This window comes from Melitaea cinxia, chromosome 4 (genome assembly GCF_905220565.1).
Source record: "Melitaea cinxia chromosome 4, ilMelCinx1.1, whole genome shotgun sequence".
Classification (NCBI taxonomy): domain Eukaryota; kingdom Metazoa; phylum Arthropoda; class Insecta; order Lepidoptera; family Nymphalidae; genus Melitaea; species Melitaea cinxia.
The window spans coordinates 14,828,418-14,842,576 of NC_059397.1; the positions used below are offsets into that span (position 1 = coordinate 14,828,418).

At 33.7% G+C, this 14,159-nt stretch overlaps 1 protein-coding gene across 1 annotated transcript; it reads right to left on the reverse strand.

The window, feature by feature from the left end:
* Positions 1 to 1,093: 1,093 nt before the first annotated feature.
* On the reverse strand, positions 1,094 to 11,416 carry LOC123669941 (N(4)-(Beta-N-acetylglucosaminyl)-L-asparaginase). The gene is made up of 6 exons (XM_045603453.1): positions 11,183 to 11,416; positions 10,940 to 11,093; positions 6,529 to 6,757; positions 3,410 to 3,594; positions 2,203 to 2,310; positions 1,094 to 1,477 (listed from the first exon to the last, which is right to left on the reverse strand). The coding sequence occupies exons 1-6, from the start codon at positions 11,292 to 11,294 to the stop codon at positions 1,234 to 1,236; spliced, it is 1,032 nt and encodes a 343-aa protein (XP_045459409.1). The 5' UTR covers positions 11,295 to 11,416; the 3' UTR covers positions 1,094 to 1,233.
* Positions 11,417 to 14,159: the final 2,743 nt, after the last annotated feature.

Below are 14,159 nucleotides of genomic sequence, written 5' to 3' on the forward strand. Positions count from 1 at the left end.
GATTTGGTTCTCTTTCTCACCCATTTTAATATCACAATATATTTTACAATGTTTTGGCGCGAAAATGAGAAAACACAATGAACGTTTATATAAAAATGACAGATTCCTAATTCAAATGTACTATTTTGTTTATTTTTAATTTTAACAGTTTTTATGGTCCGCCAACCCGCATTGGAGCAGCGTGGTGGATTAAGCTCTGACCATTCTATATGGGGATAGAGGCCTATGCCCAGCGGTGGGATAATACAGGCTGAAGTGTAGTATTTCTGGCCAGATTATTATGTTTAGTTTTACCTCTTCTTGAATGTGTTTATCTCATACTAATTATCCTTTTAGTTTTTATCTATTAAAAACAAGCAAATCATTTGCTTTCTCATTTAGCTCTACATTTAGTTTACTTCTATGTATTCTTTTTATATTCCCACTAGCTGCTGCCCGCGACATCGTCTGCGTGAACGCTATACAGCACCAAAAATACCTACGATTATACCTTTTAAAATAACATTCATTTACCCATTTTACATTTCATATCTACAAAAAAATCTCATAGATGGCGCTGTTTTAAAATTGTCTTGTCTACTAATATTCATTTATGTTTATTGGCTTAGTTACTTATATTGCGTGATTTTTATAGTGTGAAGCTAGCTTATATAGCATGGTTATTAACATAATAACAACAACATTCAAATATGCGTCGTTAGATTACACGTTGTTTCAGAATGCGTTGAGGAAATAAAGGTTCACTGTAGTTCTGTTCTGTTCGTTCCCGGTAGGTGATAGCATGATAATATGTAGCCTATATGTTGACCCGACTTCTTAATAATATTCGTGCCAAATTTGAAGTAAATCCATGTGGTACTTTTTGAGTTTATCCCGGACATACATACAGACAAACAGACAAAAATTCTAAAAACTGTATTTTTTGCTTCGGTATCGATTGTAGATCACACCCCAAGTATTCTTTTTAAAAAATATTCAATGTACAGTTTTGACTTTCCTACCATTTAATTATATGTAAATATAGATTTTATGTTCAGAGAAAGTTAACATAAATAATTTTTTAACTGATTCAGATTCATTCAAACTGTACCAGAGATATATATTTAAATAAAAGTCAACAATATACTAAAATTTTTAATCTAAAACAATATGCATTATTTTATACACAAACTATAATTATTTCAATAAATATTAAACATTAAAATATCTATTTTCATTTCTTTTAACTAACATTTAGTTTAGTGGCCAGGAACAATTTACAGTTTCAACTTTATATTTATCCATAGTAATACGCTGAACAACAAAGGGAAAGGGTTGGTCTCCTAAACCATGACAGGCTGCCCCATAAACTCCATCAACGTTCACAGCGATTACTGCCCCTGCGAAGTCAGGGTAATATGATGCTATTCTATTTATAGCTACCCGAGCAGCTTCAGTTGGAGTCTTACCGCGACGCATTTCTTCTACGGCTAGAAAACTAGAAAAAGTAACAAAAAACTGAAAGTTAATATTTGCGATTACCTTTGATGTTTAGTTTAATGTACACACATAAACCAAAATAACACTTAAACAATATATATATATATGTATGTATGTAATTATATCTATTTAAGTGTATGTATATTTATATAATTATATGTGTTTACATATGTTATTTTAAAGTACACCTCTATGCCGCTTCATTCTTATTCCTTTTTCTAAAGGTTGTCTGGAAGAGATCGCTCTTTAGCGATAAGACCCCCTTTTGTAAATTCCTTTTTTTTGTTATTATTATTTTTTTTTTTCTTGCTTCTTTCTTTTTCTTTTATGTTACATGTATTGTGGTTGTACAATAAAGTATATTTTTATTCTTAAATAAAAATGTAGGTTTTAATATCTAACGCCACTCTGGCTTAGTGGTGCATGTTTGTACGCGGGACCTAAACACCAGCGGTTTCGGGTTCAATTCCCGCTCGGAATATTTATATTATATATTATATTTATTTATGATATTTATTTATTCATTTCCAGTCTGGGTGTCTGACCTTACTGGTCCTGTTGACTGTCCAGGTTGGTATCATATTCCTACACCTGATATCAATCGTTACTCTTAGTAGGGAACCGCCAAGCCGCATTGGAGCAGCGAGTTGGATTAAGCTCCGACCCTTCTACATGGAGAAAAAAGCCTGTGTAGTAGTAAAATGTCACAAGCTGATTAAATACCTTGGTAGAAATCTGAGCATTACATCTCCATCACCAGTAGCAGCAGCGCCTCCTACAGCGTTATCTGCATAAGCACCTGCACCAGGGATTGGCGAGTCGCCAATACGTCTGAAAACAGAAAAAGATCAGGAAAGATTCTCAAGGAGAATTAACAGACAACGACAATAAAAACAAAATTTTTTTTTAGAATAAATAAACAATATCAATATTTGTCATTGCATACGAGACCATAAAATAGCCAATCGTTTTTACAGTCGTCACCTCTTGATGATTGCTGTAAAAACGCTTGGCTATTTTATTTCTAAACTTGGATTTAGGTATTGTTAATGGCGATCGACATCGTGTTAGTGTAAAATCTCAATTCTCAAAACACTATTCTTTAGGTATTATCGTACCGTATGGGACGCCGCGTTGGCGCCACGGTTACAGCCATGGATTGTACCTGTTGCGCTGGCGGTTGCGGGTTCGATTTCCGCACGTGATAGACATTTGTATTGGCCATACAGGTGTTTGCCGTGGTCTGGGTGTTTGTGCAGTCCTTTGGGTCTCCCCACCGTGCCTCGGAGAGCACTTTAAGCCGTCGGTCCCGGTTGTTATCATGTACACCTGATAGCGACAAATTGGAGCAGTGTGGTGGATTAGGCTCTGATCCTTCTCCTACTTGGAGAAAGAGGCCTATGCCCAGTAGTGGGATATTACAGGCTGAAGCGTAAGTGATTAGGTATTATCGTTAGAATGTTTCTTCATTAAAATATTGTTATGGAGTGTAACGTTAAAGTTGCTGATAAAAGTAATTTAAAATTAATGTTATTGTTTTATATTGAACATTAATAGTTTCATTATGAAACGAATTATCACGACGTAGGTATAGCACGAACATGATTTTAATGAAGATATGACGTCATATTGCTGACGTAATTTTATTATGAAACCTAATCTAGAGAATCTTCTTGTATTATGGTTTACATTAGATATAGATTGTTTTTTATATTGTTTTATAAAGAGTTCTAATAATTAATGTTATTTTTTATTTGTTCATTGAGTCTTAATACATTTATTCTTATTATTGTTTCCAATAATCAACTTTATTTAGAATTGTATTTAAGCACGTAAATAGATCAAATAATTTAAACGTAAAAGAATATTAAATTTCTGTTAATTTTTTTATAACAGTAATTTTATTTCATTGCAAATTGAAAAAACAAACCCGGGGATTTTGAACTTTGCTCCATTTGTTGAAGTCCCAGCCGCTACGTCTCCCTTACTGTCTATTGCGACCATTCCAATAGTATCATGATTATGTCTGTCTACTTTCATGGGCAACCATTTATCGATTCTCTGTTCTAATTTTTTGTACGGTCCACAGAATTTACTTGGATCGGGCGTGACATCCTGCAATAAGATAAAAGACTTGACCTTATTGATAGTATTCAAAAGTTATCGCATGACGGTTATAAACAAGATATCACTCTCAATATCGAATATACGAGTACACTAACATTTAAGATCGAAAATGGGAAATTGAACCCTAGAACAACATATTGGGATGTATATTGTCTGTACCCCAGGCAAATTCTGAACTGCGATTCTTAATCACATTATCAACTGAAAAGTTATACCATAATTTAGTACAAAGCTTTGTAATAGGTTTAGGTCATGATACCCATCAATTTCCTGTTTTATGTGAAAAGTAAAAACTTGAAGTTCAAACCTCCCCAGTTTAGTCTCCATTAGTGCTTTTTGTAGGTAAATTATTTTTTTCCTGCTTACTAAAATAAAATTAACGGCACAACGCGAACGATTTCAGGACCGATAAAATCCTCCGACACCGTACTTGCCGAGGGCTTTATAACTATTTTTTATATCTCTTTATTTATTTTTACATTTTTCATGAGAAACAGAAATACATTTTGAAAACAATGTTTTTATGAACTTTTATTTGAATTTTCCCATTGAGCGGATTCTCTATTTGTATCGATTTCAAAGTCCCAAATAAATAGACTTATTATACTTATATTGTTATCTAATGTTTACACGAATTTCACTCATTAGGGGGCGTCCACAAATTACTTGAGGTATTTTTTTAAAATTTCTGTAGGGTGAGATTGTATTCAACCCCCTCCCCCAACCCCCAATCTCACGTGAGATTTTTCAAAATGTGGGTTTCTTACGTAAACGCGTTGGATTGTTATTGTAAAAAGAAAAAAATTTTGCTTCGTGCTTTTATTTACGACTAGTTAAGACTAGTAATCAGACACAATCAACAAATCAGACAGTCAGTAGATGTATAACGTCGAAGTATGAATGAAATTATTTTCTTTCGAACGAATTAGTGAATGATCTTAATCGTATTATGATTACGCTTTAGATTAAGCATGTGTACAATCTGGATTAAATGGACCAAAATATTATGTATTTTTGTTTCAAGTAGAAAAAAAAATGCGTGATGTTTGCCGAGGCCCTATCTCCAACGTAAGATTAGATGAGATTTTACTCGACTCCCTCCCCCCCTTAAACATTTCACGTATTTTATGAACGCCCCCTTACAATCAAAACAACTTTTTCGGATTTTATGGTGGTTTATTAAGTTTTTTAAATGTCTGATGTTTCGAATTCTTTACAGCAACCATGTACACGGGAGGACTGGGATCCTCGTCGATGGGCATTTAAAAAAGTTAATAAATCGCGATAAAATCCCAAAAAGTTGTTTTGGTTGTAAGGGAGCGTTCATAAAATACGTGAAATGTTTAAGGGTCCCCCCTTAAACATTTCACGGGGGATGGTATTTTTTTTTAAAGCCTGTCTGTGTCTCTTTTAAAATCCCGATGAAAATTTGTAACTCTATCATTCAGAAAAATAGTCAAATCTGATAAATGTAGGTTTGACTGTTTTTCAGTATTTTTAGATATTCAAATTAATTTTAACCGACTACAAAAAAGAGGAGGTTCTTAATCCGTATTTATTTTTAACCGACTTCCAAAAAAGGAGGAGGTTCTCAATTCGACTGTATTTTTTTTTTTTTTTTATGTATGTTACATCAGAACTTTTGGCCGGGTGGACCGATTTCGACAAAAAATTTTTTAATCGAAAGGTGGTGTGTGCCAATTGGTCCCATTTAAATTTATTTGAGATCTAACAACTAGTTTTCGAGTTATATCTAATAATGCGTTTTTACTTCACGCTTTTTTCGTCGACCTACGTTGTATTATACTGCATAACTTTCTACTGGATGTACCGATTTTGATATTTCTTTTTTTATTGGAAAGGAAATGTCCCTAGTTTGGTACCATGATAAGAAAACCAGGATCTGATGATGGTATCCCAGAGAAATCGAGGGAAACTCTCGAAAATCCGCTATAACTTTTTACTGGGTGTACCGATTTTGATAATTTTTAATTTAATCGAAAGCGGATGTTTATCATGTGGTCACATTTAAATTTTATCAAGATCTGATAACTACTTTTTGAGTTATCTTTGATAACGCGTAGTTACTTGACTATTTTTTCGTCGATCTACGTTGTATTACTCGTCGATGTAATTGAAGTCGGTTTTTTTTCGTTTGCGAGCAAACACAATTATTACGTACGTGTGAACCAATTTTGAGGATTCGTTTTTTAATTCAAAGCTTGTCATACGGTTCCAATTAAATTTGATGGAGACCTGACGAGTAATTTTTGAGTTATCTCTAATAATGCGTATTTACTTGACTATTTTTTCGTGTACGTACATTGAATTACTTGTCGATGTAACTGAAGTCAGTTTTTTTCGTTTGCGAGCAAACACAATTATTACAAACTAAATTGCTAGTAAATTTGTATTCTCTTTTCCTAAAAAAAAAAACGAAAAAGTTCGGGTACTTATAGGACAGATTATCGCTTTTAGAAAGATTTTAAATATTTAGTTTAGTTTGTAGTTAAAAGGTAAGAATTGGGTTAGTCAGTCTAAGGTTAAAACTATCGATACTGTTTTTTTTTTTTAGTTAGACACAGATTTATCGAGTAGTTAAATAATGCTTTGTTTTTAATTGCTCTTTCACAAAAGCTTTTTTCCCCTTCCCTTGCTTTCTCCTCCTTTATTAGTACTTGAATTTGCGACTTAATCATTTACAAATTTAAAACACAATAAATTTTACTTGAAAGATTTTGTTTTGTTTCGGGTACAACATTTTTTATGCTTCTGGGATCCAGGAACATGGTGTCTTTTCATTTCGAAATACTAGTTTGAAATATAGTAAAAGTAAATAGTAATCTTAAATCATATTCTATAATGGTATCACAATTATAGAAATTAATGTAACATTGGAGTAAATTAAATGACTAGTATTACCGTCCAAAAATTAGGTTGGCAGTGGTGTGCATAATACCAACCCAACCATATCCTTTTTGATTCTGGTGTGCTTAATGATTCCTCTTGAAAACCCATTTGTTCTGCAAATTGTGTCGCCAATTCACCAACTAGGATAGAATGTTTCGTATGCTCTAAAACATGCCTTGCGACTGATGCTGCACTCTTAATCCTCCGTATTGCACCCACTGCACCAACATTCATTGTCCTTCTGTTAAAATAATATATAAGTATATATATATGTACTGTGTGGCTACGGTACTAAAGAATATAGCCACCCCCTCTCTTCCCGTGGGTGTCGTAAGAGGCGACTAAGGGATAACACAGTTCCGCTACCACCTTGGAACTTAAAAAGCCGACCGGTGGCGGAATAACCATCTAACTGCTGGATTGAAATACACAGGCCGAAGACGGGCAGCAGGGTCTTCGGTGCGACAAAGCCAGTACTGCGGTCACCAACCCACCTGCCCAGCGTGGTGACTATGGGCAAAACACATGAGTTCACATTATTTTTGACGTAAACTTGTGGAGGCCTATGTCCAGCAGTGGACTGTATAGGCTGTAATGATGATATATATATATATATATTAAGGATTAGAATTGCATTTATATTAGCTTCCATACAGGGTTATTCATAAATACGTTTCCAAATAGGGGGGAAGAAAGTCTTGCATAGGATGCTGAAATATGATGAGATTTTTTTATACATATATCTCCCAAATAATATATAAGATCGAATCATTAATCTGTATGCTGATTTTAATCACGAAATTGTTAACAAGAAGAAGGCCTAGCTTATGTGACCTAATATTTGTTAGGGGGAACTGAAAACGTCACATAGCGTGACTAGAGGTGGGGCCGTCTAAAATGATAAAATTCAACGTGACGTATTTTACGGATGACCCCTATTCTAAATATTGAATATTTTATCAAAGCAATTATTGTAATTGTTGTATTACTGTCTGTTGTCTCATGAATTTCACAAAATGTTTAGCATTTAACAAATGACTGATTTTGATTAAACTAATCACTATAGTTCCTATAGTCCGATTAAATCGAAGAAATATAAAACAATGTCGATGCAGTTAAGACAGTAACACTTCATGAATAAACTAAAATACGAATGTCCTTTAGCCCACACGACTGAAGTAAAACTTACGAAACTTAACTCTCAATCTTTCTAAATTCACTAACTTATATATCTCTCTCAACTTCCGTTCGCCTCGTCCGATCTCACTTTTCGTAGCCCTCTCGTCACGCATTCACCATCTTACTCCCCAAGTCAAGCGTGCGTAAACAATTTTTACTTCAATAATCTAGTTTTATATACAACTAGCGACCCGCCCCGGCTTCGCACGGGTGCAATGCTGATGCTAAATGCACTACAGAAATACAATATATCTTTGGAATATACCCTACGTTTTTTACTTTTTGATTTTTACCCGACTGCCAAGGAAGGGTTATGTTTTTCGCGCGTATCTTGTATGTATGTATATTTGTATGTAATATTCTTTACTACCTCATATTTTTAACCTATTTATTTTATTTTTACAACAATCAATATATTATATGCGATTTATTAATTGTCAATGCAAAAGATGTCTTTACCGGAAACTGTAAACGTTTAAATTGGAAGGGTAAATCCGATGGTATCAGAGGGATTCGGGGAATCAATACATCTTCTCCGGTACCACATCCTGTGAGTATTGTGCACTCTATTATGAATGTTTTCAGTGATTTTACCAGCAAACGCGTGCAAAGTTTAGGTGGATTCAGGTTTCTTAATAAAATAACAGGACAACCTACTTTCAACACCATTTTGTGAGGAGAGAGTCCAGACGGGTTCAAAGAGTTTAGAAATTCTGTAGGAAAATGAACAGCTTCTTCCAAATCGAGAACAGTATCGACCGAGTAGTATATTTTCGTCGGCGCATCAATCTTTGAAAGAATCAAGTTATTTACCTTATCTACTTGTTCGTTAGTTGGTGACAGAATCGCCCTTTCTTTAAACCAAGTTATTGTCTTATAATTTATGTTATCAATGTCAGGATAGACATTGTTGACTAACTCTTGGATGTTGTCTATCAAAACACAAAGGTTTTCTAGGTTAATCCTTCCCTTACTTTGTGTTAACTCCCCATTCCCGACTTTTAGCAGCATCTCTGGAAATAGCCTGTTTTCACGTGAAGATGACGAAACCCTCATATTAGTTTTAGCTCTAATTTATTGACATGTGGCCAAAGGTTTCCTCGAGTCACAACTGGTAGAATTTGGCGGAAATCTCCTGAGAACAGAATTGTACATCCTCCCGTAGGCGAATTTTTGTTGTGCAAATCGCGCATTGTCCTATCCAATGCTTCCACAGACGTCTTGTTTGACATGGTAGCTTCGTCCTAGACTATTGATGAGCAGTCACGCATCAATTTTCCTGTATTGCTCTGTTTAGAAACACTACAGACGCTGTTATTATCATCGGTGGCGATTTTCAGCGGGAGCTTGAATGTAGAGTGTGCGGTTCGGCCCAAAAGCGTAGTGGCAATGCCGGATGACGCAACAGCTAACGCAATTTTTCCGGTAGATCTCACTTTTTTAAAAGCAGGTTGATTAAAAATGTTTTTCCTGTACCTCCTGGAGCATCAAGGAAAAACAATTTCCCTTCATTGTTATCAATTGTTGCTAGTAATGCAGTGAATACTTTTTTCTGGTCGAATGTCTATCCCTATCTCGGCTGCGGCGAACCTCACGCTCTACTGAAGATTCTCTCTCTCTCTCTCAGCTCTATATCTATCCCGAGCCTGACTGCGGCGAACCTCACGCTCTACTGAAGGTTCTCTCTCTATCTCAGCTCTATATCTATCCCGAGCCTGACTGAGACGAACCTCACGCTCTACTGAAGATTCTCTCTCTATCTCAGCTCTATATCTATCCCGAGCCTGACTGAGACGAACCTCACGCTCTACTGAAGATTCTCTCTCTCTCAACTCTTTCTATCCCGAGCCTGACTAAGGCGAGCCTCACGTTCCGTTGACGATTCTTTATCTCTTGCTGAACGTACTCTTCTGGCATTCACTGTACTATGACCTATGTTCGAACGACGACGTCTGCCAGACATTATCATTTCTGTACAAAATTTACTCAGTTCTATATGTATGATTACCTATGCACAAATTGCCATATTATTAGTGTGTGCCGCAGTAAAAAATATCTAAATACTTACCATTTAGAAACAAAAGATAATCAACGATCATAAAAAACAAAAGATACCTATTCTATTCAGTTTTTTTTTTTAACTGAAAAACCTCAACTTAAACTACGATTTTAATTTAATTAAAAATACTTTGCTATTCGTTCGACTAAAAACAAAAGATAATCAACAATCATCAACAACAAAAGATACCCATTCTATTAAGTTCTTTTTCTGAACTTACATACCTCAACTTAAATTACGATTTTTGAAAATAATTTCCCTAATATTAAATTGATTTTACTCTAAATTTTAACCAAGATCTTAATAGAAAATTCCAATACAAAAATTATGGTTAATCTTATCTAACCGTATGTACTTATACTAATTATTTACTATAAGTGCAATTTAAAAATTAACCTTACAATAAAATGTAATTTATATTTTAAAACTACTATCATACAATTACTTATCGTAACTCACTTATAATTACTGATACATTGTCGCCCTGAAAAGCACTGTTTTATTAAGTATTGTTATTTTCCTCGCTAGAGAGCTCCGATAATAAACGCGTCCGATCGCTGCTAAATTCAAAATGCTATAGGGAGAATCGCGGCCTCCGACGAGCTATATTTTTAAATCTGTGATATCTTCGAAAATATTCATTTAAATCATATGCTGTAAAGGGCCATATAGATCTATATTCAATCAACAATGTATTTAAGGTATTTAATTGGATAAGGATTAATGCTGTATTGGTTAAAATCGCTTCGAAAATTAGCCATTATTTGTCGTAAAAAGTAAATGACAAAAAAATGTTATTGTGGGATATCCATAAGAGATAGGTATATGCCATCGTGGAGTTTTCTGTAGACCTTTTCAATGTGTACAATACTTAGTACATTATTTTGATAAATCTCGTAGGGTTCAGCCTGCGTTTGCAATTTAAGCGAAAAAAAAATAATTATTTACGACATAACATTAGAAAACTCAAAAATAACAGTATTTCTCCACTATTTAATGGATGATATTATACATATAAACCTTCCTCTTGAATCAATCTATCTATTAAAAAGAACCGCATCAAAATCCGTAGTTTTAAAGATTTAAGCGTACATACATGTGCAGGGACAGAGAAAGCGACTTTGTTTTATACTATGTAGTGATAATCAAATAACAAAAAATTATATATATATATATATATAATACCCGTCCATTATAAGCGCATCCAATGTAGTTTCACCATTTTCATCTGGACTTCCACCATATCCTACAGTTCCATCGCATTGCTGTTCCTCACATACTGATGTGCCCTTTTCTATTGCATCCAGAGAAATGCCACCTTGCTTAAGGATATTCCATGCTTTAAGGTAAATTAAAATATTTACGAAAATTATTCTACATAATCATTAAAAAAAGAACACTAATCATTTATAATAATTAAGTATTTACCGGATATAGTGGAATTAACAAAATCCCAAGTTGTTATAACTATTGGTGTATTTTGTTCACAATTTACAAGCACTACTAACAATAAAGCTATAAAAACACACACTTTTGTCATATTTATTCAATTTATTTTAATGTTTAATTTATATATTTTGTTTATTTACACGACCAAAACACAATTTTTTGAAGTTAGAGACAGGACATAAGGACACTGTCAAGCCGTCAGCTGATCGAGAATGTAGTGATGCTCTTTTAGTCGTGTAACCGCTTAAGTACCGATGTGATATTTATTTACATAAGTATCGACGTGTGGTCTAGTAGACCACCATAGCTTAAGCATAGATATAGTAAAAAAAAGTAGATAATGCGCGGCCTTTGTTGTTAGTGAAGCCACAAAACTCGGCTCCTTCAAGTAAATACACGCGCTCACGCACACATATGCATCAAACTACGCTCATTTTCGTTAGTATGTCACGAGGCTTCGTACAGTAACTTTGCTTATAAAATGCCGTCTTGTGTGATTAAATGGTGCAAAAACAATACCAAAGTAAACAAAAAATCTGAAGGAATATCGTTTCACACGTAAGTACATATAAAACTTTAAATTTATTATTATTCCAAAATAATATTGAGGTTATTCGGAACTTATAATTTCAATGTCACGAAATGACGTACCACGGGAGTGTTGCCAGTAGTTCTTTTTTTCAATACCCCAAAATGTGGGTAGGTAAATTGTACGCAATCAGAAAAATAATTAAGTAAAAAGTAGACATAGTTATTGTTTTTTTTTCTCGTGTTATTTTATGTTACATAAATTGAAAATAAAAAAATCAAAATGTATTTATGAATTATTAACTCGTTTTTTTTTTATGTTTTAACTTTTTACAATTTTTGTGTAAACTAGGTACCCATATTTTACTATCAAATTTCATGGTTTTAGGTTTCCAACGAATATTTTAATAAGAGGTGAATGGGTAGCGGCTGTAAGACTGAGAAAATGACCACGATTATGCTGGCCATGCGCATAAAGTCAATTTAATACGATTAGTAATTGAAAAATATTTGAACATAAGACTACATCATATTAGTAAAATGCACACAATGACGATGACTCTGAGTTCTAAGCGACAAAAATTTAAAAAACTTATACAACATAAAGTATTCTAGGTTTAAGAAAAATAGTTAAAAAAAACCGACTGCAAACTGAAAAGAGATAAACAGAGGGGATAGGAAGTGTCCATTCATACGATTATCTTACGAATATTTTTTTTTATTATTCTACCAATTTTTTGTTTTATTTTTAGTAAATTTATTTAAAACTATAAACAGGTTTTGATTTTCACATACCCATTTTACCTATATTGAATTAATTGTTTAATAAAAATTTTAGGGATTTTTTTTAAAAGGTGTCAACACTTCACTCACTCACACATCTTTAAAAAAGTGGCTTCAGTTTTCTGTTCTAGGTGCGTTATCTACCTTTTTTTACTTGATCTATGAGCTTAAGTAACGAAATTTTTAAGTTTCTTGATATATTTTGTTTTCTAATATTTTTTTTATATATCTAGTTCTAACATAAGTAAAACAAAATACAAAAATTACTTTTATAATTATAATAACAATTATTTATCATCTAAACAATATTTTTTGGAGTTTACTCTTTGAGAATCGATTTTCAAATAAGGCCCCCGGTATAAAAAAATATAGGGGTACAATCTACTGAACGAATGACCTCGTTAAGTTAAGTAAGGAGTAAACTCCAGTAATGCTTCGGAACTAACACACACATTTTTTTTCTTGAGTGTACTATAATTATAAGCAATGAAAATGACAGGTCTGTTTTCTATTTTTATTCATTCATTCATTTAGATTAGTGGCTTCCAACAGTTCTGTTTCTATTTTTATACGAGTGTAAGTAATAACATAATACTGGCATTTATGATGCTTAGGTCAAATATCCGAAATATTTCCATTGGCCAACGCCGTTTCTCATCGACATCGACATGTTGTAAATTGAACACTTTTTGTCTCTTTCATCAAACATCCCATAAGTGAAGTTATAGTATGATATAATTTCCGGTTTAATATCTTCTTCGTTTACTTCTTCATTATGATGCATCAGCGGTACGTGGGAACGCAGAGAAATAATGTTTATTAATTCTCTTATTTGCATTTGCGGCTACCCGTTTTATGCCCGAAATACCTGGCTTGTCTATTTTTACTGATGATTAAAAATAAAGGAATACAATAAAATCTGGAAAAAGTCGTATCCAAAAAAAATTTCTTAAGTTCAGACGTGTGGTCTGAGAGACTACTCACAATCTTAAAAAATCATTACTTACCGGAATCGCACGTGCTATCATAGCCACTTTCCACAATCTCAAAGTAAAAAGAATCGAGTGTAAAAAGAAGCTCGAGGGCTTTTGCTAACACATGACGTTCCAAATAGACTTTGACTTCAACAGGTAAAATAGGCCAGTAGGACCTGTTTCTCCTCGATTAATAAAGTATAACTTTAAGATTTATACATATATGCAAATAGAAATATGTATTATAAATATAGTAAGATTCGATGGTCAAAAAAATTAAAAAAATGGGGTGTGCATTAGACCATGCGACTGAAGTAAGACTTCTTTAGCTCCTACAGTAATATACGAAACGTAACTCTCTCTCTTTCTACCTTCACTAACATATCTCCCTCTCAACTTCCGTTCCCCTCGGCGATCAAACTTTTCGTAACGCTCTCGTTACGTATTCACCAGCTTACTCGTCGGAGACTATCATCCGCCAAAATAGCGTCAAATCCACAACTGGTTAAACGGGCCCTAATGTTTTTAATGGTTTTGTACGATATCAAACTCGTTCGGCAAAAAAAAAATTAACGAATGTATATTATCTGTGATTCGAATGTCGAAGATAAAGTCCAAATAACAAACAAAAACAGACATCTGACATCTAAAAGCCATTAATTAGCCATTTA

What these genes read in the sequence shown, in the direction of transcription:
- LOC123669941 (XM_045603453.1), bottom strand. Translation starts at nt 11,294, where the DNA reads ATGACAAAAGTGTGTGTTTTTATAGCTTTATTGTTAGTAGTGCTTGTA. An exon ending in GCCAACCTAATTTTTGGACG is followed by an intron (nt 3,595 to 6,528) that starts GTAATACTAGTC and finishes ATCTTATTGCAG; the next exon opens with GATGTCACGCCCGATCCAAG. An exon ending in ATGCTCAGATTTCTACCAAG is followed by an intron (nt 1,478 to 2,202) that starts GTATTTAATCAG and finishes TACTTTTTCTAG; the next exon opens with TTTTCTAGCCGTAGAAGAAA.